Below are 26,465 nucleotides of genomic sequence, written 5' to 3'. Positions count from 1 at the left end.
AAAAAAAAAAAAAATTTCCTGCAATGGAGGAGAGGCAAGCAGGAGATGCGATTTAGACGAGGGTTCGACCCCTGGGTAGGGAAAACCCCTTGGAGGAGGAAATGGCAATCCACTCCAGTATTCTTGCCTGGGAAAATCCCAATCCATGGGGTCCCAAAACAGTTGGACATGACTGGCCAACTAAATTTGTCATCACTCCTGCTTTACTGATGATGAAACTAAGGCTCTGAGAGACTAAGCACTGTGTTCAAGGTTAGGAACATGGGAGGATCTGAAGACTCCCTCATGCTGAGGGCAAAAGGTCTAGTGCTCTGCCCACGCCTGACATCTACTGACGTCAAAAAAAGGATCCTTTTACTGAAAAGGCAACATGCTGAAAACAGTGGAGTCCCCAGGGGAGGTGCCGGCCTCACCATACCGGCACGACCTGGCCCACGTCCTGGGCACGTCCCCAAACACGCAATCCCTAACTCTCAGGGGCGCCAGGCGCACCCGAAGGGCCACGCACTGGTGGACGTCCCAACCTGGACCAAGGCCAGACCGAGGCCGGCAGTGGCTGTGGTACCCAGAGCCTCCGCCCCGGCCCCCACCTACCACAGGAGGCCTTTCCGAAGCGGTAGGGCGGAAAACTCACTCCCTCCTACGTCCTGTCCCACCGTCTCCGTCCCACCAGCCCCGGTTCAGTTCCGAGTCAGATTGAAACTGAGTCGCAGCGTGACCTGGGCAGCAGACTTCACAGCTTGACTCTCGGTTTCTGGCCTGTGGCTCCGAGATGAGGGTCTCCTGGAGTTGGGACGGATTAGTCAGTGAAGGCGCCCAGCCAGAGCCGGCTCCAAGAGCACGTGGGGCTCTGGTGCGGCGGCGACCTAAGGGTTGGAAAGGCGCCAGGGCCCCGCCCCTCTGCCCGCGCTCATTGCCTCCCGGGATCTCGCGCCCCCTCCTCCCTGCTCCAGCCCCGGGCTCCTCCCCTCGGCTCTCCAGCCCCGCCCGCTCCGCGGCTGCAGCGAGCTAGGCCAGCTGTCACCTCAGTGGGAGGGCCCGGGGGCGCGAGGGGCCGGGCCCAGCCTACTCGGCGCTGCCATTGGCCAGAGTAGGTGAGGCCTCCGCGGGGGGCGGGCCCGGAGAGGATGAATGAAGCAGGAGTGGGCGCCGAGCTGCAGCCAGAGCGTGGTGAGCAGCGTAGCGGCCCGGACCTCTGGACGGTAAGTGCGCGGGGCAGCGAGGGCCGCGGAGGCTCAGGGCGCCTTCATGGGCGCGCCGCCTAGGTGCGCCGGGCCGCGACCTGCTGACGTCAGGGGCGCGGCAGGTGCCCGCAGACACTGGGCGGGGGCTAGGGGATCGAGGTGGCGCCGGCGCTGGCGCGGGTGGAATGCCAGGCAGCGCGGGACGCTGGGCCCCGGCAGTGCGCCCCGCCGCCCGCCTATCCCTTGGGACCGGCTTCAAAACTGACCCCCTCTCGCTGCCAGTTCCCCGGGCAGGGCACCTCCGCGGAGGCGCGCGGAAGGGAAGGGGACGGGTGTTGGTTGGGGCTCGGGCGGGAATGGAGGGAGGGCCTGGGGTGGTTGCCGGGGCAGGTGGCCCGGCTCGCACGCAGCTCAGGCCACGCGGATCGCGCCAGTACAGACGCTCCTCTCGGAGCGGCTGGGCCCCCACCTGCGGCGGATGCCGCCACTGCTGAGTCAAGGAGGAAATCGTCATGAACAGAAGTTTCTCGCGGGTGGCCTCGCTTTGTTCGCGCCACCGCGCTCCAGACACCTCATGGAGGGGAGCGCGGGTGGAGCCGGCTCCGCGGGCTTGGGCGGGGTGGGTGCGAGGGACTGGTCCCAGCCTGTGCGATGCCGGGCGCTCCGCTGTCCCCGCCCCGCCACGGCGAGGTCCCCCGAGCCCTGCCCAGAGCCGGGGCTTGGGTACAGGGGTCCGGGAGCTGAGGGAGGATGGACGAGGGTACAGCCCATGCTCTGCGCCCAACGGGCAGCTTGGCCAGAGACCTGGAAACCATGGCAGAGGCTGGGATTCCAAGCCCGAGGAGCAAGCCTGGGCATTACCGAACCTGGTAGGGAGAACCCAGCCAGGTACTGGGGTCTGGCCTCTGGGGAAGAGGTCCATGGTTCCCCCTCCCCTCCCGCCACGTGCCGGACTGGGGGCTCCCTCTGCTGGGTCAGACTTCGTGTGGGGCCTGTTTCTCTCAGGACCACAGGAGTTTCCCACAGTGAAGTAACCAAGTTCCTAGTGACCGCTTTTCATGGTGCTTTTGGGAACTTGGGTTTGTTCTGTCTGATCAGAAACAGGTTCCAAGGAGGAGGTGGGTGAACAGTGATCACGGTGGTGCCATTTGGTTTTCTTTGTGTAGCCTGGAGCGTGTGGACTTCAGGGGAGACCCTGGGTTCAGCCAGGTCGGAGGAGCTCTAATACCAGCAGCAGTCTAACAGGCTGAGCTCTTGGGTCACTGAGCGCTTAGCACAGCAGGCCTTGTGCTGCAGGCTTTGAGTACCAACACATGGAAACCTCCCTCCACTCACATGGGAGCTACTGTTGCTCCCACTTCCCAGATGAGTAAACCCAGGCACTGAGCTGCAAGATGACTTGCCCAAAGTCACACTGGAGAATGTGGTAGAGAGGTTTGAGTCCATGTTTGTGTGATTCCAGACATTCTACAGCTCTGTACCTGGGGAAGAAGGAAACCCAGGAGAGCCAGGCCTGACAAAGGGCAAGGTCCCCAAAGGTGGGCGGCACCTTAGGGGACAGGAGCATTTGGCTGGACAGCCCAGGCCCATGGGGGCAGGGAGGAGGCTTCTCCAGGTGCTGCCGGAGGGCAGGGAGGGAGAGGCATCCTGGTGGGACCCCCACCTGCACCCTGACCATCCTGCATCAGGACTCATCCCTCAGTCCTGCTGGGCAGGGTTGGCAGCCACTGCCTGGAAATTTTTCACAGGGCTGCTACCTACCCAAATGGCTATGACCTAACCCTGGTTCCCTGGGCATGGCCCCTGTGGCAGGTGTCCCAACCAAGTCCCTCCCCACTGCCATGGTGAGGCGGCTGGGAGATGCAAAGTCAGACAGGACAGCCGTGTGAGGGAGGTCTTGGGGCTGGTGTCTAGTCCTGGACTCCAGTCTGGTTTGAGTGCCCAGTTCCCAAGGACTCAGCTTGGAGAGCCTGACCCTTGCTGGGTCGTGATGGACCTTGGACTGGCTGTGGCTTGGGCTCTGGGTTATGTCTGGCTTCCAAACAGTTAAGTTCTCCCCTGCTTGCTGTGAAATCCAAGTTAACTCCAGGGCTCAGCACTGTCTCCTCCATGCCCTCCATCTACTCGTCTCCATGAGTGCGAATCCAGCCCAGGTCAGCACTGCTAAGCTGTACAAATTCGCAGCTTCATATACTTTTGCTCTGGAGCGAGTTTCTGCTACTTGTCAATTTGAGCCTCCCCACAGGCTACGGGGAGGTGTTGGCACAGACCCAGGTGCTTGCCATCCTGATGGCACAGTAGGCCCAGTGGGGGGCCCAGAGGACTCGCCCTGGCCCAGTTCCCGCTTCCTCTATTGCTTCCTCTGACTGGAGTGTGGACAGAGACCATGAACATATTCCCCCCGCCATCCCGAGCCTTCTGCCTTCAGGCGCAGCAGAGAGCCCACTTCCCGCCCTGGAGGGGTGTATATGATAGTCATCGGGACACTCAGCCACTTTTGTTCCTGGACATTCAGCTGCTGTGTGGCCTTGGCATGGTCGTGGTGAGCATGGGTGCCCACATCTGGGCAGGACCCCCGTCTTCACCATGGACAGGCCTGCTGGGACTCTGCCCCAAGACAAGGCCCACCAGCTTGGACCTCTGATGACCTGGGCTCACAGAGATTCAGTGGAGCCAGGTCCTGCTGTCGGGAAGGGGGGCCATCCTAGCTATGGACGCGCTGGACCCAGGATGTGTCTCCCGTGGGCTAGTCATGGGGACCCTTCCTCTGCTGGCCCAGGTCAGCCCTCAGCCCGCTGATGTCCATGACGGCCATAGCACAGCCCCCTTCCCACCAGAATTAGCCTCTTGGACCACATCTCTGGGGGTGGAGGACGCACTCACAAACCAAGTGCCTCTTACAAAAACTGCTCAGTCACGTACAGCCAGTGAGGCTGCCTCAGGTCCAAGTACCAGGCTGGCCTGGCTCTGCTTGTCAGTGTCCAGAGTCACAGGCTCCCGGACTGTGGGCTACCAACATGTCCTCTCCTCCCATGTGGCCGGGAGCCACATGAACATCCTCACCACGGGGCCGCCTTTCCCCAGTGGCTTTTTTACCCAGGAAGCCTTGGGGATACCTGAGGAATCCCCCCTCCACCCAGAAGACAGCGGTCTTGGGATCGCTGGGCTGAGGGTGGTGCTCCCTTCCCACCCGGGGTTGCTCAGGGCCCAACCTCTCGGCAGATGCATGGGGCTGGTACTTGGACCCATAGGCCCAAGAGGCCACCTGGGAGTGGCAGTGTCTGGCCTGTGCCAAGGCAGGCCCATCATGTGGACAGAACCTCCTCCCAGCACCCCCAGAGCCGTGAGAGCCTCTGCAGGTCTGTTCACCCAACCCTCCCACAGCCCGGGCTTGGGCTGTGGATTCAGGGTGGGAGCAGGAATGTCCACGCTGAGACAGCAGGACACTCCCTGCTGGACAGGTCCTCCCAGGTCTCCTTCAGACAGTCCTTCATTGTCGGCCTCCATGCAAAGCAGCCGGCTCCCTGCCCACTCACCTGTGTGTGGTCACCAGGTTTGCAAATTAGGGTGTGCCGATGCTGCGGTGGCTGCCCCAGGTCCAGCCGCCCGGGAGTCTGCTCTGCAAATAGCTTTGAGACGTGAAAGTCCCTCCTCTTCCCCACCCAGTCAGAGGAGGAGAGAGCAGGAGGAGTTTAGGAGGTGAGGGGAGAAGGCTGCCTGCAGAGCCCCCAGGGTCATGGGGAATGGAAGGAGCAGGGTGGGGAGGCCGGGAGACAGCCAACGGGGCCATGGTACAGGAGCTCCATGGGGCTGCTGTGTCGGTGTGGGGCAGTCACCGCTGTGTGGTCATGGCTGGTGGCCTTGGAGCAGTCAGGTCGGGATGTCTGCTGGCTGGAGCACAAGGAGGAAGGAGAAATGAAATCTGCGATTCTTCCCTGGCTGCCAAGTTCTCAGTGGCATCAGGACGGAGCCTGGAAGCACCTCACACGTGTGGACAGGCCTCACCTGCCCACTCCAGCCTCAGGTCTCCCTGGGGCATTTGCTCCAGCTGCGGCCAGACTATCCCATGGGGAGCCAGGCTGAGGAGCCTCTGGGGCCCAGGCACCACCACCTGAGGCGTAACATATTACTCTGGGTAATCCTGCATCCTTCCTACCTGCTGGGCTTTGCAGACAGACTTCAGCTGGGAGTAGTAAATGCCTGGGGCAGGCCTGAGGAAGAAGTGGGCAGGGCCAAGCAGGTGAATGTGAAAACCACTGAGGTCAGTCCTTTACTGACCCCAGGATCTCAGTTCTTATAGGCAGGGCCACAGTGAGCCACCCACGTGGAGCTGCGGGCAACTGTGAAGATGCAGGAGGATGTGGGAGAAGGAGCCAGGAGGGGACCCGGAGTCCTCGGCACAGGCACCTCGGTATGCAGCTGATGCCCAGGTGTTGGAAGAAACCTTATCTGCTAAGATAGCCATACGTGAACACACAAGTACTCATACACGCATGCACCTGAGTGCACTCTCTCACTTGTCTCGCGGAAGCCCCAGGTGCGGAGCTGATGGCTGGAGGCCCCAGGGAGCATGTTGTTCTGCTAATCCTCCTGCCTAATCCTTCGGGCTCTGACTCCCCCCAGGGAACAGGGAAACAGAGGCTCTGGCAAGAGAGGAGACTCCCCCCACCCCATCCCCTCCTCCTGCTTCTGACCTTCTGCTGCCTGGCCAGGAGCAAGCTGGGGTGGGACAAGGAGCAGGCGTGGGTGGGACAAGATTCCCCTGCAAGATCAGGCTCCCCAGGGAGAGCTGTGTGCCCTGCATGGCTGAGGATGACATTCGCTCTCTTCCCTGCACACGGAGGGGATTCTCTGTGCATCTAGGGCCAGGAGGGTGGTCAAAACCTTCATCAGAGTTGTTCCCAGCCTCAGACATCTTTCCATGAGAACCAGGGCAGTAGAGCAGCAGAGTGGGCCTGGCTGGGTGGTTAGCAGGTGCCCCATGGCTGCCAGTCCCCTGCTGCCCCCTGCTTTGGGGTCACATGGCTGGAGTACTCTGGAGACTTTGTCCTGGGGCAGTGGTCCAGCACAGGGCTCAGAGAAGCCCTCCTGACTCGGGGGAGAGAGTTACATCTCTAACATGGGGGCGCCCATGGCAGGGATTTCACATGAGCAGGAGACAGCTCCATGTGCCAGACCCAGGGAACAGGCATGGATGAAGGTGGTGGCAGTGACCTGTCAGGTGCCCCTTCCCCGCAGCCGGGCTCCCAGGCCTCTGTCAGCTCCAAGCCGTGAGTCTCTCGGCAGCCTGTGCTGTTTGGATTTGCAGCTGGGACAGTTTGCTACTGGTTCTTAAGTGGTGGCCTGGAGTGTGGGGGACTGTGAACTCTTGTGGACGGGATGGTGTCCTGGGGATCCCCACCCCCACTGCCCAGCACAGACCTTGCACAGCAGGTGTTGACTCAGGATTACCTGCTGCGTGAGTCGGGGTTCTCCGGAGAAGCCCAGATGATAGGAGACAGATCGCTATAAAAAGAGACTAATTAGAAGAGCTCAGCCCACGTGATTTTGTAAGCCAAGACTCGGCAGAAATAAAGTCATGATTCCATCTGAAAGCCACAGTCTTGAGACCCAGAAAGAGCGATGAAGTGAAGTGAAGGCAAGAAAATGCCCACGCCCCAGTTCAAAGGCGGCCCTGCCAGCCAGAGAAGGCAAGGGTCAGCCTTTCTGTTCTGTTCAGTCGTTCAACTCACTGGATGAGGCCCACTGTCCTGAATCTACTGATTCAGATGCTCACTGATTACAGAAATGCCCTCACAGCCACACCTGTAATGTTTGTCCAGTGTCTGGGGGGTGCGCCCCAGGACCCACCAGACTGACAGGTAGAATCTGCCATCACGCTGCTCTTGGCTCTGAGATCATGGACAAGGTGCCAGATTTAGTTGCAGGCTCAGCAGAAGGAGGGGTGGGGCGAGATGCCTGGAGTTAGATGGCTGCAGTCTCTCAGGTGAGGGTACCTTTGCCCTGGACCTGGGGTGCTGGCTGGAGCAGGCCCGGCCCTCCTGTGGTTCAGTCTCCACTCATTGTCCCCTTCATGTCCCCCACCTCCCATCTCCTGCTTGAGTCTTCCTCTACCATCCAGCTGCAGTCACCCAGCCCCTCAACCATCAGCCAAGCCTGAAAGTTCAGGTCCCGGCAGAGACACCACACGGTAGGTCAGGCCTCAGTGGCAGGTGGGAAGCAGATACGCTTTTCTGCTAAAACAATTTCCAAGTAGATGGAAACCTAGGCCACATGCACAGGGCCCAGGAGAGGAATCGGAGGGGTGGCCCAACATCCTCCCCGAGCCCTGCGGCATTGTCCAGTCCTTGGGGGACCCAGCTGGTCTCTAAGTGGTGCTGCCACTGGACTCTGCCACCCTGCCACCCACTTTTTGGCCTGAGACAGAGAAATAAAAGACAGTAGTCTTGGGGCTCAGCCTAGCTTTCAAGGGAGTTGGCCAACCTTATGGAGAACAGCTGTGAAGTCATCTTCTCCTAGCTGAGCTTCGAGTGGTCGGGGGGTGGGGGTGGGGGGCGGTGGGCGGGGCAGGGGTCACCTCTGACCATTGCAGAATCGGGTCCAGGGAGGAAATCTCCCTGAGTGGCCTGGGCTGCACCCCTAGGCCCTAGCAGTGTTGTCTCGAGGGAGCTGATGACCAGGAACCTGAGACAGAGGGGCTGGCCATGCTCACCGCCCCCCGCCCACACCCGAGTCTGCGTCCTGGACTCTCTGCGGTGCCTGAAAGGCCCTTGTGCCAGTGCTGGCAGCTCCTGCAGGCCCGATTCTCAGCAAACCTGTGGGTGAGATCAAGTCCTTGAGCTGCGCACATAGCAAAGTGTCCTTTAAGCCCAGGGCAGGCGTCCGCATGACCGTCTGTGTTCACTTCCAGAGCCGGCTCTTAACACCACACACACCCAGCACATGTCACCCGGGACCTTGGTACAAACTCAGGCATCTCCTCCTGAGGACCTGGGAACACTGGGCCCTCCTCAAGGCTGAGATCCCCGTGTCACGGAATCCACATGCCTGCCAACGGAGGGGATACCAGGCACCACTGGCTTCACATCATGGGTGTCTCTGTCTGCCCCCCCACCCCCCACACACAGACACCACAGCGCCTATGTCACCCAAGGGCCCACCCACCCGATTTCTGATCCAAACACCGCTGATGAGGGTGGATGTCTCCAGCTGGCGCACAGCACGCGGAGCAGACTCGGGACTCAGTTACGGGTCGGGTGGATGCCGTCACAGGCTGCCTCAATGGAGGGGGGTGGCGTCGAGGTCTGCACGCAGGCTTTTGTGTCCTGGACATCACAGCCACTCCTGACAGACCTGGCCGGGAGGCACCAGGGCTGTGTAATTAGTGGTGCTGTGGTCCCATTTACTTCTCAGGCCATACGGGTGGTGACCACTTCCGGTCACCTGGTTAAATGTCTAAAATGGGATTTTCCGTCTGCGAATTGAGGAGCAAGCGATATGCCTGATAATAGACTGACTTCCTGTGTTTGTGTCAGAGACCAGAGCTCACGGCTCAGATCAATGTCATGCTGACCTGTCTGTACCACCCACACTGGCCTTCCAGTCTTGTTAAATGGGTTCTGTTTTCAAATAGGAAGGACTCTATTTCTTAGTGACCATTGCTAGTCATGAGAGCTTAGTGGCCTGGCTGCCTCCTAAACCCTGCTGGGGGCCGATCCTTCCTGTCCTGGACCCTGCATTTCTCCTGCTGGGGAGTCAGCGGGAGAGTTAAACAAACTGGGGGAGGGGTAAACAAGTCTGCGATTTTGCAGTTCCTTGTGGGAACACCCACCCACTGATGATAACTCCTTGGCCCGGTACTGCCCTCCATCCCCACAGGTGACTGGACCAAGCCTCTCCGAGCAGCCAATCCCCTCGGCCTGCTTGGGGCAACTCACTTTGGGTCTATCCCAGCCCAGGCTGGGGTCCAGGGCCCTGTTGATGATGTGCGTGCATTCATGTGTTTGAGCGTGAAAAGTGCAGACAGTGGTATGTGCTCAGGTGCACACACAGATGTGTTGTGTGTGTGTACCTACCTGTGTAGGCACATTGAGACAAAACACTGGAGGGACGAGCCGCACAGGACCAACACACGGTGGCCTCTGGGCAATGATGAGCCTGTTCTGTTTTTCTCTGAGTTTCTGCATCGGGAGAGTGTTGGAGCCACGGGCTGGGGGGTGGGAAAGGCAGAGCTGTCCTGTCCCAGGGCTCACGCTTGTCACCAGCCACGCTCTTCCACAGGGGCCTGGGCTTCATATGAACTGTGGACACAGCTGCTTCGGGAGCTGGTCTGTGGGTGCAGATATATTGATTTCTGTCCCCTAGGAGCCTTGACGATCTTTGCCCTTCTGCAGACACCTTCCTTGTAGCTTTCATGACCGAACCTGGCATGCCAGGGTGCATAGCTCTATAAATATAGCTCTGGGTGTCGTCACGGCCCCGGGAACGACTGAGGGGGAATTTTTTCTGTCCACACTCGGCCTCAAGATCTGGCTGCTGATTTCCTGGCAGTGCCAGTTTCCAAAATAAACAGTGGACTCTGTGGGTCGATGACACACAGTTGGTCACGGTTCTTTGAATGAAATGTCGGCAAGAACACCTGTGACTCCTGCATGTGGTCTCATCCTAACCAGCCCCAGCTGGCTGTGTGACCTCAAGGAAATTGCTGACCTCTCTGGGTCCACTCCCCTTTCCTGGAAGATGGGCTGTGGCCAGGTGTGCACCAACGACAGGGACACAACCTGGGTGTGGAGCTCAGACACCAGAAAGTGGGATGTTGCCATTTCGTGTCCATGGCCTGGCCCCAAGGGAGGATGGAGAGGAGGCCAGGGTGAGGCTAAAATTAGCCAACATGGAGCCTCTAAGGAGCAGGCTGAGGTCTGTAGGAAAGACGGGGTGCACCAGCCTCAACGCACCTGCAAGGGGCTCATGGGAGGTGTTGCTCCCAGACCCCTCCCAATGCAGAACTGCCTCTTGGCCCGGGGTGTGGTCCCACCGCAGCCACTTCCCTAACCCTGGCAAGATTAACACAAGATAAGCCATTCTTTTGTTTAAAAACAGGCAGTCCTGGGAATTCCCTTGTGGTCCAGTGGTTGTTGTTGGTGGTTTTGTTGCTATGTAATATCTGACTCTTCTGACCCCATGGACTATAGCTTTGCCAGGCTCTTCTGTCTGTGGGATTCTCCAGGCAAAAATACTGAAGTATTTCCATTTCCTCTGAGATTCTACACTACAGGGGGCCCAGGTTCAATCCCTGCTTGGGGAACTAAGATCCTGTAAACCAGGCAGCTCTCATGGCCAAAAACCAGCCCATGGACACCCCAAAACTGCTGTTCCAAGGGCTGAAGGGTCTGTTTTTGGCCACTGTGGCTGAAAAGCTCTTTGCTCTCTAGCAGGAGGGCCCAGGCAAGGCGCAGCTCCCCTGAGGCACGCCTGGTGCCCCTCCCTGACCCCACAGCCTGAGAGTGTCAGTGGGAACAGCCCTCTGCCCTTACCACTGGGCCTACATCCTGTTCTGAGTGCCTTTGGCCTCCTGGAAGCCAGGACCCCTTGGGGGCTGCGTGAGGGTCCTATAACAGAGGACCACCAACCAGAGACTTAAAAGGATAGAACTTTGCTCCCCCAGGTCTGGAGGCCAGAGTCTGAGTGCGGGCAGGGCTGCCTTCCGTTGGAGGCTCCGGGGAGGGGCCTTCTCACCTCTTCCGGCTCCTGGTCCCCCCACCCCCACTGGCGTCCTGGGCTTGTGGCTGCATCACTGTACCTCTGCCTCCTTGTCGATGGCGTCTCTCCTGAGGACACAGTCTCAGGATTTGGGGCCATCCCCAAACCAGGTTGTGCGTGCGTGCCTAGTTATGTGTGACTCTTTGTGACCTCAGGGACTGTAGCCCACCAGGCTCCTCTGCCCAGGGGATTTCCCAAGCAAGAATACTGGAGCGGGTTGCTGTGCCCTCCTCCAGGAGATCTTCCTGACCCAGGAATCAAACCTGTGTCTCCTGAATTACAGGCAGATTTCAGGATGGCCGCATCTCAAATCAAAGATCACGTCTGCAAAGATGCTTTTTCCAAATAAGGTCACGCTCCGGGTCGGGGGGGGGGGGGTACATTCCTTTTCTGGGGGACCACCATTCTCCCTCCCATGTCCCTGGTAGAGCAGCTCCATCACTAGGTGCCTGAAAGACTCGGTCCACAGATCTGATCTGAGTCTGGGGCAGCCTTAGGCCTCCAGGCAGCGGCCCCTCCCTTGGCATTTTCATGGGTGGCAGGGGTGTAGGTACAAGCGAGGCAGGAAAATCAGCTTCTTTCCTCTTAAGATGTAGAGTGCTTGTTGCTGCCTGGGTTCCCAGGCAACCTTGGGACAGACAGAGGGCCTGTTGACCTGGCATAGGGACCACCCTCTCTCAAAGTTTGGCAGTGTTGGGGTGCACAGGAGCCCCTGGGAGCCTCAAGATGCAGTGATTTCATGGCTCTGACTGAGCTCCTTTTGGTCAGGTGCCAGGGGTCAGAGTGAAGCCCAGAGAGGGCAGGCTGGGAGTTTGCAGAAAGATGCAGTGTTGGCATGACCTCCCTTAAACTACCTGCGGGGCTGCAGACCTCGGTGGTTTCTGGGGCACCCGCCCTTATCCCTTGCTCCCTTCCCACACTCTCCATACTCTGGTCTTGGATGGTTTTCCCCTTTGTGCGAGAGTGCAAAGCCAGCCGGGTGTGAGTTCAGAGTAGGGGGCAGTCAGCTGTCCCAGGCGGAACACACAGCTCAAGCTGGTGAGCCAAGGCCACGGGGAAGGTGCTGGTTGGGGAGACTCAGGTGTTCACACAGCGTCCGACTCGGTCCTGCTGGGTCTCAGCTCTGTTCTCTGCTCTGTGGCCTTGTTCAGGCTGGGGGTGCCCTGAGTGTATGGGTCTGGATCCCAGGAGGGGGCTGGTCAGGGAGGCCACCCCCACCACGCTGAACACTGGGTAGGCAGAGTGCAAGGCCTGGGGGAGGGTTCTCCTGGAGCTGGAGACGCTAACCAACAATTCTTCCCGCAGATTGAACCAGCCGCTGGAATCCCGCGTGTCCGTTCCCATTGCTGTCACTGCCACGCCCGCAGTGGAGATGCCCCAGCACTCGATGGCGGACAAGCCCTTCGTCTCGATGCCGCAGCTGGTCTTCCCCGGCCCACCCTTGGGCACCAACAGCGAGTGTGAACACACCCCCCCCAGCAAGCGGGTGTCCCTCAGTGCACCGCTGAGCCAGCCGCTGTGCCAACCCGAGAAGTGTGGGCCCCAGGTGGCCCAGGAGGTGTGCTACGTGGCAGCTGGACAGCCGGGGGAGGCTTGCGGCTGGCGGGCCTTTGCCCCCGCGTGCCTGCAGGCCTTCAACACGCCTCGGGGCTTCCTGCTGTTCCTGTGCGTGGCCTCCTTCCTACAGGGCATGACGGTGAACGGCTTCATCAACACCGTCATCACGTCCATCGAGCGGCGCTACGACCTTCACAGCTACCAGAGCGGCCTCATCGCCAGCTCCTACGACGTGGCCGCCTGCCTCTGCCTCACCTTCGTCAGCTACTTCGGAGGCCATGGCCACAAGCCCCGCTGGTTGGGCTGGGGCGTGCTGGTCATGGGCGCCGGCTCGCTGATCTTTGCGCTGCCGCACTTCACTGCCGGCCGCTATGAGGTGCAGGTGGATGAGGTCGTGGGGACCTGCGGGGCCAACCGCAGCTCAACGTGCAGGGATGGCGCCTCCAGCCTGTCCAGCTACCGGCTGGTCTTCATGCTGGGCCAGTTCCTGCACGGCATGGGTGCCACACCTCTCTACACGCTGGGCGTCACCTACCTGGATGAGAACGTCAAGTCCAGCTACTCACCCGTCTACATCGGTGAGTGGGCGGGCGTGCTGGCGGTAAAGTCCACTGGGTGTCTGCTTGAAGCCCAGCCCCGTCCAAACCCCTTATGTGCATTTCCTCATTGGCCACATGTGGTCACACCTGGCCTCAGGGGCTCCTAGGTGAGGTGGCAGGTAAACATGGGCCTGAATTTCACCTGACGCCTCAGGTGATGGAGGTGGTGCCAGCCGAGCTCAGCCTGATCCCCATACATCTTGCGGGTTCCAAAGTGCGTGGGCTCTGGTGGTCCAGTGGTTAGTACTCTGTACCTTCACTGCAGGGGACCCAGCTTTGATCCCTGTTTGGGAAACTAAGATCCCGCAAGTTGGACTCAGCTAGTGGCCGGGCTACAGAGCTGGACACTGCCATGCCTCCTGTGGGGGATGGCCTCAAGCCTCATGCTGCCCCCGAGACCCTCTTGTTTATTTGTGTGAGATTTCTGAGCTCTCAGCCTTAATGCCGCCTACTTCTCTGTGTCCATCCTACGTGGCCCACTCTTCCAGGGCAGGGCTGGGGTCAGTGGAGAGCCCTGCTCCAGCCTGGCCAGGCTCACTCACTGTCCCGCTTCCTACATCCACCATCATGTGGCAGTTGCCGTTCTGAGGACTGGGGTGGGGGGGCATTCGGGACCCAGGTGAGCCCACAGCCCCGCACAGGTGCCACCCTCAACTTGCAAAATGAGGGTCTTGGGATCTTTTGAGGGAGAAAAAGTCCAGGGGGTGTCTGTGAGGCTTTGAGAGGAATGTTTTAAAATCACCTTGAAAGGTTGACACTGGCCAATATCAGACACAGTGGAGACTGTACAAGGAACACTCGGGTTAAAGGGGTTCCCGCCTAGGGCTGGGGTAGAGGGCAGTGATGCGGGGGCTTCTCCCAGGTGGGCAAGTGGGGCGGTGGGTCCTGACGGTTCTGCTCCTTTCCAGCCACCTTCTACACCGCGGCCATCCTCGGCCCCGCAGCGGGTTACCTGGTGGGCGGCGCCCTGCTGAACATTTACACCGACATCAGCCAACAGTGAGTGACCTGGGCCCTGCGGCTGTGATCTAGTCCACAGGAAAAACGCCACTGTTGGTGCAAGGGGATGGTGGCCCTGCTCTGATGGACCAGGGAGTCTGGGGGCCACTTGGAGAGTGTGGCCTGGGGGAGGGGACAGTGTAGATGGACGGCCTCCCAGAGCTGGGAGAGACCAGCCGCAACTGCTCCCATGCTCTTTGCTGAGGCCAGGGCATCAGCCACGGCCCCTCTGCACTGCTTCGGGAGGGGGATGTGCCTTGCCCTGCTCTTGCTGGGAGAGCCTGGCCCCCCACCAGCCCTCAGTCCCCATGGCCTTGTCGGGAGGCAGCCTGGCAGGCCCCAGAGGAAGGGATGGACCTGAGCAGGCTGCACAGCATCTGCCAGCTGGTTACCATGGTGCATCCCCACCCTACATCTTTCCTGCTGCCCTCGTCCACTGCTGGTCCAGACCTGGGGTGGGGGGAGGCATCAGGGCAGAGCCTTTGGCCTCTGCCTCTTGCTGACCAGCAGACAGAAGGGTGCCTGGTGTGTGTGCTCTGGGTGCTGTGAGCACAACACTGACCCCAAGCATCTCTTGCCACAGGACGGAGCTGACCACCGAGAGCCCACTGTGGGTGGGCGCCTGGTGGGTCGGCTTCCTGGGCGCCGGGGCCGCTGCCTTCCTCATCGCGATCCCCATCCTTGGCTACCCACGGCAGCTGCCAGGTGGGTGCTTCCTGCCCCAGGTGAGTGGGAGACGGGACACCCTGTGCCCTGCTCCCCCTCCTCCCTTCATCCCCTGGGTGATGCCGCCTTCCTGCAGGGTGGCCTGACCCGTGTGCTCCCTCTACGCCTGCCACCTCTACCCGCTCAGGGACCCAAGGGAGAGGCTTGTTTCAAGGGGGAGGTGCGCCCGTTTCAATTCCTTCCCTCTGGAGAAGGAGAGCCCGCAGACTCTCTCCCACCCCCTTTCTCTGCCAGTCTGTCACCTCAGTGCATCTAGTGTCTGTCCAGGAGCCTGGTCCACCAGCTGGTCCCACACCCAGGAGAAGCGCTGGGGCCTTTGGTCTCTGCCATTCACCAATACCCATCCTTTCAGGCTCCCAGCGCTATGTGGTCATGAGAGCATCTGAAACATACCAGCTGAAGGACAGTAGCCACGAGGTGACCAGCAACCCTGACTTCGGGAAAACCATCAGAGACCTGCCTCTGTAAGGACCTTGGGGGCCTCTCGTCTGTGCCTGTGTGTCCTGCAGACCCTTTAGGGTCCTCCACATGCTGGGTCTTCACCCTCAGCTAGGAGAGGCCTGTGACCCTTCCAGGGCCACGTGGGAAGCCCACACGCCCTATACATCCTGTGACCCAGCAACCTTCAGGTCTTGGCTCCAAAACTTGGGCATAGAGATTAAGAAGCAGCAGACAGAACCTCCTGGCATGGGGCCACCGAGGGCCAGTTCTGACACCCCACAGTGCCTGCCCCCCACTGCCCAGGCCTGTGGACCCAGGGACCCGCACATAGGGGCCAGTTCATACTCCCGCATGGCAGGTTCTGGGGGCCGTGCCTGGCACCTCCTCATGGTCACTAAGTGAACCCCTGATGCTAGGGTGAGTTGCCCTGCAGACAATGAGCCCACAGTCCTCAGGGAAGCTACTGACGCCGCCACCCCAGGAGTCACCCCTCCACCTGTCCTCTGATCGTTTCACTGGGAGTCACCTTCATGTGCCCTCGGGGCTCCGTGGAAGGAACCATCCAGCCTCTACCTCCTCTTGGGCAGTGATGTTCTGTTTATGTCACGTGTGACCTGGCCTCATTTGCTGACGTCACCGTGTCGGGACAGAGCCAAGGCTGCTAGGATCTCAGAGGGACCATGTTGGGAGGGGGCTCCTGGTGGGCCAGGGCCCCTCATCACGGCATTCTGTGAGGGGCTCTCCTAGGCAGGGGAAGGAGGCCCTCAAATCACCTGCCTGAGTTCAGCCTCACTGAGTGCCCACCTGCCCCACAGCTTCCTGAGCCCATGAATGTCCCCCTGGGCGGTGGGTGCTGTCAGTGGTGGGAATGAGCCCCTGATGTCTGTCTTCAACACAGGGAGGATCACGTGGGGTCATGGAAGCCCTGGGCTTCTTGCTGCCTGGTTAGACCCCCCAGAAGAGCCACCCACCCAGGAGTAGCCCCTGAGACTGGCAGAGCTGGCCCAGGGCTGCCCTGGCTGGGGACACGCTTGTCCTGTCTCCCAACAGCACAGTGGAGCTGGGTGCAGGGCCACCCACTCCCTCAGAGCAACGCCAGCACCAAGGGTGTTAACAGCCTGGTCCCCATAGCCCCAGGGACAAAGTGCAGAGATAAGGAGATTTCTGCTCAGGCTTGGCTCCCTGAACTGGCTGTTGCTGATAAAAGGAATCCAGGAACATGGCCCACTGTCAAGGTCGTGACTAGTTCTCTGAGCCAAAGTTCAATACAAGAATTTCAGTTGAGGAACCTACAGACAGGGATTAAGAAATGAGGAAGTTCACATATTTCTGGGACAAGTCACCTGGCCTGAGCCTTGCTGAGCATCCCCATAGCCTGAGCAGGTCTGGGCAGGTCCGGGAAGGGACTAGCCGCACCCAGGGCTTCCCCACTGCCACATACACAAACACACACACACACACACAGGCACACATACAGACACACATACACACATAGGCACACACGCACACACACAGGCGCACACACACAGGCTAGTCCCAGACAGCCTTACCAAGACGGCATTTCCTCTGCATCTTATTTCCTCCATGTACATGGGACTCAGACTGTTGACCAGAAAGAAGCCTGGTCATAAGTCCTCTAGTCTGGAAGTCAGTTCTAAAATGGAATCAGGTCCCTGTTTGCATCAGGAGGGGGACAGAGGCCGCTCTGAGGTTAACCTGAGCAGCTGCGGGGTTGGGGTGACTTCATTAGTGTCGATCCCCTCCCCCGGGGGTTGTGGCCTCACTGCAAGCTCCTACTAGGCAGGATCCAACTTAACGCTGGCCTGTGTCCTCAAAATGAAGAGCGTTTTGGTGTCAGGGTGTCAGCACTGCTTTGACAGATGCGCTGACGGCTGGGTTGGGCAGGGTTTCCCTCCTGGGAGGGTCACACTCATGTCTGAGGGACTGGTTCTCCGGGCGGGCCTCCCTCCTAGGAGTGTGACCCACAGTGTCTCAGGGTGTGGGACTTTCCTCCTGGGAGGGTGACCCACAATGTCTGAGGGGCTGGCTCTGCAGGCAGGAGGCTTATGAGGCCTCAGCTGCAGACACAGAGAATATGAGCAAAGACGGCCGTCCTCAGCCGCTGTGACAGGCTCTGTCAACACAGCCATTTGTCACCAGACTTTGCCTGCTCGTGGGCTCCTGAGAACACCCATGGCTCCAAAAGAAACTGCCCCCAGCCCACATCGCTTTCTCAAGCCCCTGGTGTTACCCCACTAGCCACTGTCCCCCAAGTGCCCACAGAGAGAAGTTGAGAGCCAGTCAAGCCCAGCAGGGGCTCCTTGGAGGGGTCTCTGGCTCCAAACCACAGGTCTTCCCATCACCCCCTTTCACTGGTGGTGCTTGAGTCAGCCCCTCTGCAGGCCCTAATCCCCTCTCCTGGTGGCCACCCAGTCCTGGATGATGACAGCTGCCTGTCCCCTCCCTCTGCTCCTGTCCCAGGCCCCTCTGCTGGTCCTCCCAGCTGCCCCTGGGGCTGATTCAGTAGCATCACGATCCCTCGGGGTCTCTCCCCACGCTGGAGCCAGACTCTGTGACCCCCGCCTTTCCCAGTAAGCCAAGGGCTCCGGATCCCAGCACCAGTGCTCGCCTGCTCCACGCGTGGTTTCTCTGGGGGTAAATGTGGGGTGTCCCCTGCTCTCCTGCACCCCACCCACTCCTCCCTCAGAACCAGGGCTCTTTGTGTTCAGGTGGGAAGGGCTCTGTCTCTGGCCCACTCTGACCCTCGGTCTCTTCTGTCTGGTCTCCATTCCCCTCCCCTGCAGCTCCATTTGGCTCCTCCTGAAGAACCCCACGTTCATCCTGCTCTGCCTGGCCGGGGCCACCGAGGCCACGCTCATCGCCGGCATGTCCACATTCGGGCCCAAGTTCCTCGAGTCTCAGTTCAGCCTCAGCGCCTCGGAAGCTGCCACCTTGTTTGGTGAGAACACTCCTTGAGTCTTAGGGGAACGGGTCCTCTGCTTTTTCATCAGTTTTCAGAGGGGCCTTTGATAATCTCTTCTAGAAAACCCCAGGCAGTGCCACGCACACAGGCCACACATCCTGGTTGCGTGATCCTGCCCAGGCAGGGGCCCAGAGCAGGCATCCAGGCTCCTACAGGAGAGCTCTGATCACACTTACAAAGCCCCACTCCCAGATGGGGAGAAAGGTCCTTCCTGGGGGCTGACCAGTCTCTCTGTGGGGCCTGGGGAGCCTGGGCCTTTGTGTCCCTGGTCGTGGTGGAAGGGGTTTGGGTGGCAGATCCCACTAGACTCCCTTGGGCCTGGCCGTCCCTGGGAGCCAGGCGATCAGTGTCCTGGGATCTCCCTGAGTCTGGAGCCCTGGGCCAGCTTGGCTGAAGGCATACTGTGGCCAGAGGTGGTTGACCTTCCCAGGAGAGTGAGGGTCCTCCTCAGGACCCTCCTCCCAGCCCTGTTCACAGTGTAGCCCTGTGTTTGGGGGCAACCATGGCCTCACAGAGAGCATGCCGGGCATGAGGTATGTGGGGTCCATCCTGGCCAGGCCCCACCCACAGGGCTCCCTTCCCTGCATAGGTGGATGATGTCAGATTGGGGCCCTACCCCCCAACTAGTGCCCCTAGACATCCGTCCTTGCTGGCCTCATGGCTGAGCCCGTCTGCCCATATCCCCACCCAAACAACTGTCTCCCCTTCCCCAAAGCAGCCAATAATCCCTTCTTAGAACAGCATATCCCTAGGGTCCCCAGAGCTGGTCTCAATCTGGGGAGAGGGGCTCACTGAGCCCAGGGACTTTGAGGTCTGCTCCACCCCCTCCCGTCTGCACCCTGTCTCTGGGTGACCTGGAAGCCACATGCCGATGAAGCCATGCATGCCATGTGCTCAGTCACCTCAGTTGTGTCCCCCTCTCTGTGACCCTATGGACTGCACCAGGCTCCTAGGGATTGAACCCAGGTCTCCCACATTGCCGGCGGATTCTTTACCATCTGAGCCACCAGGGAAGCCCTACTTCATACCAAATGGCAGCAGCCACCAGCTTCTCCAAATACTTGTGGTCAGACTCTGACTGCATGGGCCCAGTAGTGTGTTTGTCCTGTGGCCTCCCCAGCGGGTGGGGCTGGGGGCCAGTGACCTGTCCTCTTCCCTGTCCTGTTCTTCCCCTGCCTCCCTGGGCCTCTGAATGGCTGACCTGGTGGCCTCCCCAGGCCCCAGGGTCCCTGAGAGCAGTGGTCAGGGTCCCCATGGGAGGCGCAGAGCCCAGCACTGCCGTGGGAATGCGGCCCCGTGACTGCACCTCCATCTCCCCATCTGTAAAGTGGAGATGAGACCCAGCTGGCCCCACCCCCAAGGCCCCCAGGATGGCCCTGAACCCTTCCCTCTCCTCAGGGTACCTGGTGGTGCCAGCAGGAGGTGGAGGCACATTCCTGGGTGGATTCTTTGTGAACAAGTTCAAGCTCCGAGGCTCCAGCATCATCAAGTTCTGCCTGCTCTGCACCCTGATCAGCCTGCTGGCCTCCTTCATCTTCCTCATGCACTGCCCCGGGGTGCCCATGGCAGGCGTGGCCACTGGCTACAATGGGAGGTAAGGGCCAGGCAGCACCGGGGTGAGGGGAGACCCCTGCATGTGCTGGGGGGGGACCAGGGGTCCCTGGAATGGAGGTGGGGTCTGGCACTTGGGGTGCAGCCTCTGGAGGTGGTTTTAACAGCAAGGGGACTTCCCAGGTGGCGCTGGTGGTAAAGAATCCACCCGCCAATGTAGGAGACATAAGAGATACGGGTTTGATCCCTGGGTCATGAAAATTCCCCTGGAGAAGGGAATGGCAACCCTCTCTAGTATTCTTGCCTGGAGGATCCCTCAGACAGAGGAGCCTGGCGAGCTATGGTCCATGGGGTTGCAAAGAGTTGGACATGACTGAAGTGACTTAGCAAATACGCAAGCGTAACAGCAAGGATGATGACCTCAATGGGGCCCGGTGGCTGGTCCCTGAGCCTCTGTCTATAAAATGGGACAGTGGCAGCCCCAGCTGTGGAGCACTCTCAGCAAGTTCAGAACCCCTCAGATGTGGGCCGGTGAGGACCAGACCCCAGACTGGCCTCCACCCCACCGTCCCTGTCTTCTGCCCGCAGCCTCCTGCCTGAAGGCCACCTGGAGCTGATGGCTGCCTGCAACCTTCACTGCGGCTGCCAGCCGGAGCATTACAGCCCCGTGTGCGGCTCCGACGGCCTCATGTACTACTCGCCGTGCTATGCGGGTTGCTTGGAGGTGGCCATGCCCGGCCCGGGCGGCCAGAAGGTAAGAGTGGCCCCTGAACACGTGGTCGGCGCCCGGTCGCGGGGCGGGGGTTGGGGCCCTGCCGCTTCCTCCTGTAATCAGCGCTGTTGTTGCGCTCCTCAGGTGTACCGAGACTGTAGCTGTGTCCCTCAGAATTTTTCCTCTGGTTTTGGCCATGCTACCGCAGGGAAATGCACTTCAACTTGTCAGAGAAAGCCCCTCCTTCTGGTTTTCATATTCGTTGTAATTGTCTTTACCTTCCTCAGCAGCATTCCTGCACTAACAGCGACTTTACGGTAAGCCCGGGGTGGGGTTCGCTCTGGTCCAGAACCTTCCCTTTGCAGCTAAGCTGGAGCTCTGAGGATCCCTGAAGGGTGTGTGCCGGGCCCCGAAGAGCTCTGGCAGGAAAGAGCTGACTGCCTCTTGCGGTGCTTGCCACCAGGGAGGCAGTGATGCAGCCCGGGGCTCGGCCAGGACCCAGAGCCGCCGTGGGGGTGTTATGTGTCAGGCAACCAAGCTTCCCCAGGCATTGACTGGTATTGGTTTTCCATTGCAGGTGCGTCTGTGATCAGCAGAGATCATTTGCACTGGGAATCCAGTGGATCGTGGTTAGAACTCTAGGTACTGTGCTGTGTTAGGAAGCCAAGCACAACTGTGTGGTGTGTTCACTGCACAAGAGCCCACGCCAGGCTGACGAGCCTCCCAGCAGGAGGCTATGTCGCCCCAGGGAAGGATGCTATTCCCTAACAGTCCACTAGAGGGACCCCTGGCCATTTATTTGCCCTGAGGGTGCCTTTGTTCAGTCACTTAATTTTGTCAGACTCTTTGCAACCTCGTGGACTGCAGCACGCCAGGCTTCCCTGTCCTTCACTATCCCCCAGAGTTTGCCCAAACTCATGTCCATTGAGTGGGTGATGCCATCCAACCATCTCTTCCTCCATTGCCCTCTTCTCCTCCTGCCCTCAATCTTTCCTAGCATCAGGGTCTTTTCTAAACAGCCCAGAGTGTGCCCTTTCCTCAGTAACACACAGGCTCTACCAGAGCCAAAGATCATGGGGCATCTTGGTTGCAGAGGCAAGTCCCCAGAGAAAGGAGCACTTAAGTTCCCTTTGCACCCCCTGAGAACACCCTCCCGAGGGTCCATGCTGTGTGGGTCACTGGCACTGCACCCCCGCCCCTGCTCCCCGGATGTGTCCAGTCCCTGAGTGTACCTCTCTTCACAGGCAGCATCCCGGGACCCATTGCCTTTGGCTGGGTGATCGACAAGGCCTGTCTGCTCTGGCAAGACCAGTGTGGCCAGCAGGGCTCCTGCTTTGTGTACCAGAATTCGGCCATGAGCTGGTACCTGCTCATCGCAGGGCTGGGGTACAAGGTGAGCAGGGCAGCGTCCCTCCAGGGGCACTGTGGGGGAGGGGTGGGAGCCCTAGAGCCCACTCCAAAGAGCCAAGAGTCTTCTCCCATTAGTCAGGGGGTCTGGGCAGCCCCTGGGTTCTTCCAACAGCTTCATCCCCCACTGGAAGGGGTGCCCTGGGTATCACCCCTGCATCTGGTTCCCAGAAGGGGATCCTTCCCTGTTCTGAGCGGTCACTATTGGGTCATGATGACCTGATGCCAGTGGAGGCAATGGCAGGACAGCAAGTCCAGGGCTTATGTCCAGGCCACCCCCATCCCCCTGCCCTCTAGAGCCCTCACCACCCCCCACCCACCTACCCCACCCACCGTGACTTGCCCTGGGGCTCTGGTCAGCTGAGGCTTTGAAGAAATCAAAAACCACTCCCCTGAGCAAAAGCAGGTAGGCCTGCCCACTCTGGGCTGGTGGGCTGGGAGGGTCCACAAGCTGAGTTTCTCCCTCTGCCTCTCTGGTGGGCCTTGAGTTACGTCCCACTTTTCAGCCTGACCCTCTGCTTTCAACTCTTCAAAGAACCTTTCTGCTGTATCTCTCCGTACAAGATCTGCAGGGAGAAGCTTAGTATTTTTATTTTTAATTTACCCCCATTAGAGGAAAAGATGCAAGACTTCCCAAATAAAGCAGAAGCCTAGGGCCAGTCTATAAGAATGTCTTGGTTTTCTTCTTCGGGTGGAGGGTAGACTCGGGATGTTGTACTGGCAGAACCGCCTCTTTGGGAAGAGCCACAAAGACAGGATTCTCAGCCACCTTTGGGTTTATCTCCCCGAAGATTAGCTTAAAAATAGCCACGTGTGAGAAGGGATTTGTGGGGCCCGGACAAGTGGGTCAATTCAAAGAGTTGCACCAGACACAGGGAGCTGGCCCTCGCTTTCCTTTTTCCCTGTGTTGTGTGATCCCTCAGCCAGAGCAGCTGGCTGGTACCTGGACCACTGTCTGCCCAGATAGCACCCCCACAACCTCGGCACGGGGGTTCGATTGGCTCCCAAAGTCAGTGCTAATTTTAGTGGGGGAGGGGGGAGTGGCCAGGTGCTCCCATTGGGTCACAAGGTCACTAGAGGAAATAGCCTCTTGTCACTGCAGTTTCAGGTCCATCCACCCAGGCAGTGCCCCTGTGAAAACCCAGCTTTCACACCTTAAACACACATACACAGACAGAGGCCAGCATGCCTGCCCATAGTGTTGTCTTCCCGATGGCCTGTGACTCCAGCATCAGCAGTGGGTGATCTGGGCAGTGCCTGCAGTGAAGTGACCACCAACACTAACCACCTCTTTCTTAGGTTCAGGGGCAGCTATGACAAAACACCCCACACTGGGGCTTAGACAGAAATTAATTCTTTCCTGTTCTGGAAGGCAAGTGTCCAAAATCAAGGTGTCTGTAGTGTTTCTGAGGGGTTCTGTCAGCTGTCTCCCCCTCCCTCCTTCCCCTTCCCAGTGGCTCCTCCACCCTTGGGTCTCCTAGGCTTCTGGGGGCAGCACCCCATCTCTACCTCCATCTTGGCTGCTCCCTGAGTGTCTGTGTCAGCCCCCCTTCTCTATGCAGATACCAGTCACTGGACCTCATGCAGAATGACTGCAACACCCCTAACTTAATTTTGCCCACAAAGATCCTATTTTCAGATCGAGTCCTGCTCACAGGTTCTGGGAGTCAGGACATATCTTTTGGGGTACACTGTTCAGCCCACAGCAAGCACTCCCCACTTCCCCAATGCCCTTGTTTTCAAGTCAAATTTAATTTTTCATTCCCCCACTAAAAGTACTGGTATCCAAGCTGGGCCTGGCTGTGCAGGACAGATGGGTCCTCTGGCCAGAGCATGACCTGGCTCTCTAGGATGCTGTGAGGAACCCAGGGCCAGGCCAGGGGCTCAGAAGCGGGAGCACCTGGGACCTCTGGCAGCTTGGCCAAGGTCCAGTGGCTCCTTTCTCCCCAGGTCCTGGGCTCCATCTTCTTCGCCATTGCCTACTTTCTGTACAAGAGCCCATTGGGGTCTTCTGATGGCCTGGAGGCTTCTCTGCCCAGCCAGTCCTCAGCCTCTGACAACCCCTCAGACCTTCAGGAAGCCCCCTCAGCTCTCCGTATCCAGAGTAACATCTGATGGCCCACCTGCCCACCCAGAGGCACAAACTTGCCATGCAGAACTTCCTGGAAACACTGTCTCATTGCTCCCCAGAAGCGGGGACCCCTCCCCAATTGAGCCCCAGCATTGAAGACCTTGCAAAAATCTGCCGGTGGATCTTGGGGGACTGAGCTGATGACCATGTGTCAAAGCCTCAAGGGCACCGAGGAGGAAGAATGCAAGATGCATCCAAGTAGAAGCCACTGACCCAGCCCCTCTGGACCTCACCAGACAGAGCAGGGTGACCAGCTCTTGGCTTGGAAGGAGCAGCCGGCTTCCCAGCCAGATGAAGTACCATCTCCCTTTGGTCCCTCACTCTCCACTCTTTCTTAGCCAGATGGCGTCCTCGGGAGCCTCAGGGTCCCTTGGAAACATGAACAGCTGTGCTTATAAAGCCACCTGCGCCCTCCTATGTGACTGCGTCTGTCATTGCACAGAATGCAAAACCACCTGTGGACTCCAGGGAGCTGCTCCTGTGTCCCCTCTTCTCTCCTTCCAGTGGCAGATGCCTGGAATGAGTGGTGCCCAGTGGAGACGCTGAGCTCCCATCATGGTCTTAGATGTCTGGGGCTCCTCACAGTACTCACGCTGATGCTGGCCTGGTTGAGGCCACTTGGAGAAAGGGACAGGGATCCCGCACTATGGACAAGCTGGTGCCTTGGAGCTCCTGGGTGGGTCCATGGCATTTTTCAGGCAGCCTGCCTTGATGTCCCATGTTTCTCCTGATAAAGAGGAGACCCAGGGGCTGTGTCCTGGGGAACTTCTCCTTCATGTGTTGTTGTAAACCTGCTGTCATCTCCTGTCCTCAGGCTCACAACCCCACAGTGGGACGGGAGCAACCTAAGAATGTAGCTAAGGACCCATATTCTGTATAAGCACTTATTTATAGAATTTGTTTTTACCTGACCGTGTGCTGAGCACTTGTGAATTCTACCTGGAGGGCACTGGGACTTGGGTGGAATGTTTATTGTCTGTGTCCTCTGTTAAAACTGTATGTGTATAAATATATTTTAATATTTAAAGCATATGTTCCTGCCCAGTGTATTTTATTACCATAAATCTGCAAATTTCAGCAGTTTTTCAAATTGTCCGAGTGGGCTTTTGTGAGTTCATGTCCTTATGGGCTGCCCTGGGGCAAGCCGTCACTTGATTGAGGTCCCTCCCACCGCTCCAAGTGGTGACTCCTTCCCCGTGTGACCTGAGTCCCCTCCCTTCAGGGCCCAGCACCCAAGTTGGGGACAGGGGGCTTGGCCCTCAGCCAGGGTCCTGCTTCCCACCACTCTCATGAAGCAGTGGGATTCGATCGGGGTGACTGGATACCGTGGCCGGCACTTGTGTGTGTGGACACGCGTATGCACACCTGTCAGACCCAGGCCAGGGTTACTCTTTCCCTAAATGCCCAAATGTGTTGGAGCAGTGACCAGGACGGGCTGTGACCCTGTCTGCTTCATCTCCTGAAGGTGAGAGGTGGCAATCACCATTCTCACTGGATGCTTCTTGGAAGAGGCAGAACAGGAGGCATCTGGTTCCCGGCTCTGCCCGTCCCGGCGCCTGCGCCTGGTGCTCTGGTGTCTCATTACACAGGGCACATCAGCCCCTCTGCCTCCTCTGGGGATCCATCAATGTGGATGGAATCACTGGTTGAATCTGGGGGTGGGGGGTCCTCAGGCGCCAGCTCTGGGTATGAGCTATGAGCTGGCCCTCAGCCCCGTTTTTCCCAGCTGGGAGCCCAGAGGATCTGCAGTTGCAACCATGGGCCCCAGAGGGCAGCACAGATGCATCCTGGGCCACAGGCTTCCCGGAACCCAGTCTCTCTGGCCCACTTGCCCTACCGGACCCCAGTCCTGTCCCCCGCTGGTAGCCCCTCCCCCCAAAATTCAGGGGGAAACCAAATGGGGTCTCTCCCTTCCACTCCCCTGGGAGAGGTGTCTGAGACATGAGGTGGATGCCCATCTTCTTGGAATCCTGATCCTCCATTTGCTGAGGACTTGCAGGGCCAGGGTTTAAGCAGGAAAGAAAGACTGGTACATTAACTGATCACCTGCCCCATGCCGGGCCTGGGGCACACGCCCTTGGGCAGAGGGATCTCTGGTGCCTGGCAGAGCCAATGCTTCTAGATTGTATGCCTTCTGTCTCTGTTCTTGGAGATGGGGTGTCTTGTGTGTGCACTCACTGAGCCAGTGTGTGCTTATTAAAAATCACATTTAAGAAAAAGTAGCTCTAGTTAAATATAAATGACATGCATGTAATTTGTCCATTTGAGGAGAATGGCTCAGGCAGCAGACTGGGATGTCTTGCAGAGTGCACAAGACAGTCCTCCTGGTCCACAGTGCCCATCAGTGTTTAAGCGACACAAACAAGCGGAATTTGAGATGAAAGGCAGAAAAGCCCCTAGATTAGGAGTTGGAATA

At 58.9% G+C, this 26,465-nt stretch overlaps 1 protein-coding gene across 2 annotated transcripts; it reads left to right on the top strand.

The window, feature by feature from the left end:
* The first annotated feature begins 1,034 nt into the window (after window positions 1-1,034).
* SLCO4A1 (solute carrier organic anion transporter family member 4A1) lies at window positions 1,035-25,079 on the top strand. Of its 2 annotated transcripts, none has more exons than XM_061126869.1 (12): window positions 1,035-1,202; window positions 12,249-13,078; window positions 14,008-14,098; window positions 14,682-14,803; window positions 15,177-15,288; window positions 18,070-18,224; window positions 19,647-19,842; window positions 20,388-20,553; window positions 20,656-20,828; window positions 21,089-21,153; window positions 21,756-21,904; window positions 23,869-25,079. In XM_061126869.1, the coding sequence occupies exons 1-12, from the start codon at window positions 1,132-1,134 to the stop codon at window positions 24,031-24,033; spliced, it is 2,295 nt and encodes a 764-aa protein (XP_060982852.1). In that variant the 5' UTR covers window positions 1,035-1,131; the 3' UTR covers window positions 24,034-25,079. The 2 variants fall into 2 exon arrangements, with proteins under 2 accessions (XP_060982852.1, XP_060982853.1); XM_061126870.1 differs by lacking the exon at window positions 1,035-1,202 and adding an exon at window positions 11,220-11,293.
* Window positions 25,080-26,465: the final 1,386 nt, after the last annotated feature.

This window comes from Dama dama, chromosome 23, assembly GCF_033118175.1.
Source record: "Dama dama isolate Ldn47 chromosome 23, ASM3311817v1, whole genome shotgun sequence".
NCBI classification, from domain to species: Eukaryota; Metazoa; Chordata; class Mammalia; order Artiodactyla; family Cervidae; genus Dama; species Dama dama.
Note: the sequence above shows the minus strand (reverse complement) of the source record. Positions and strands in the feature narration are given on the sequence as shown.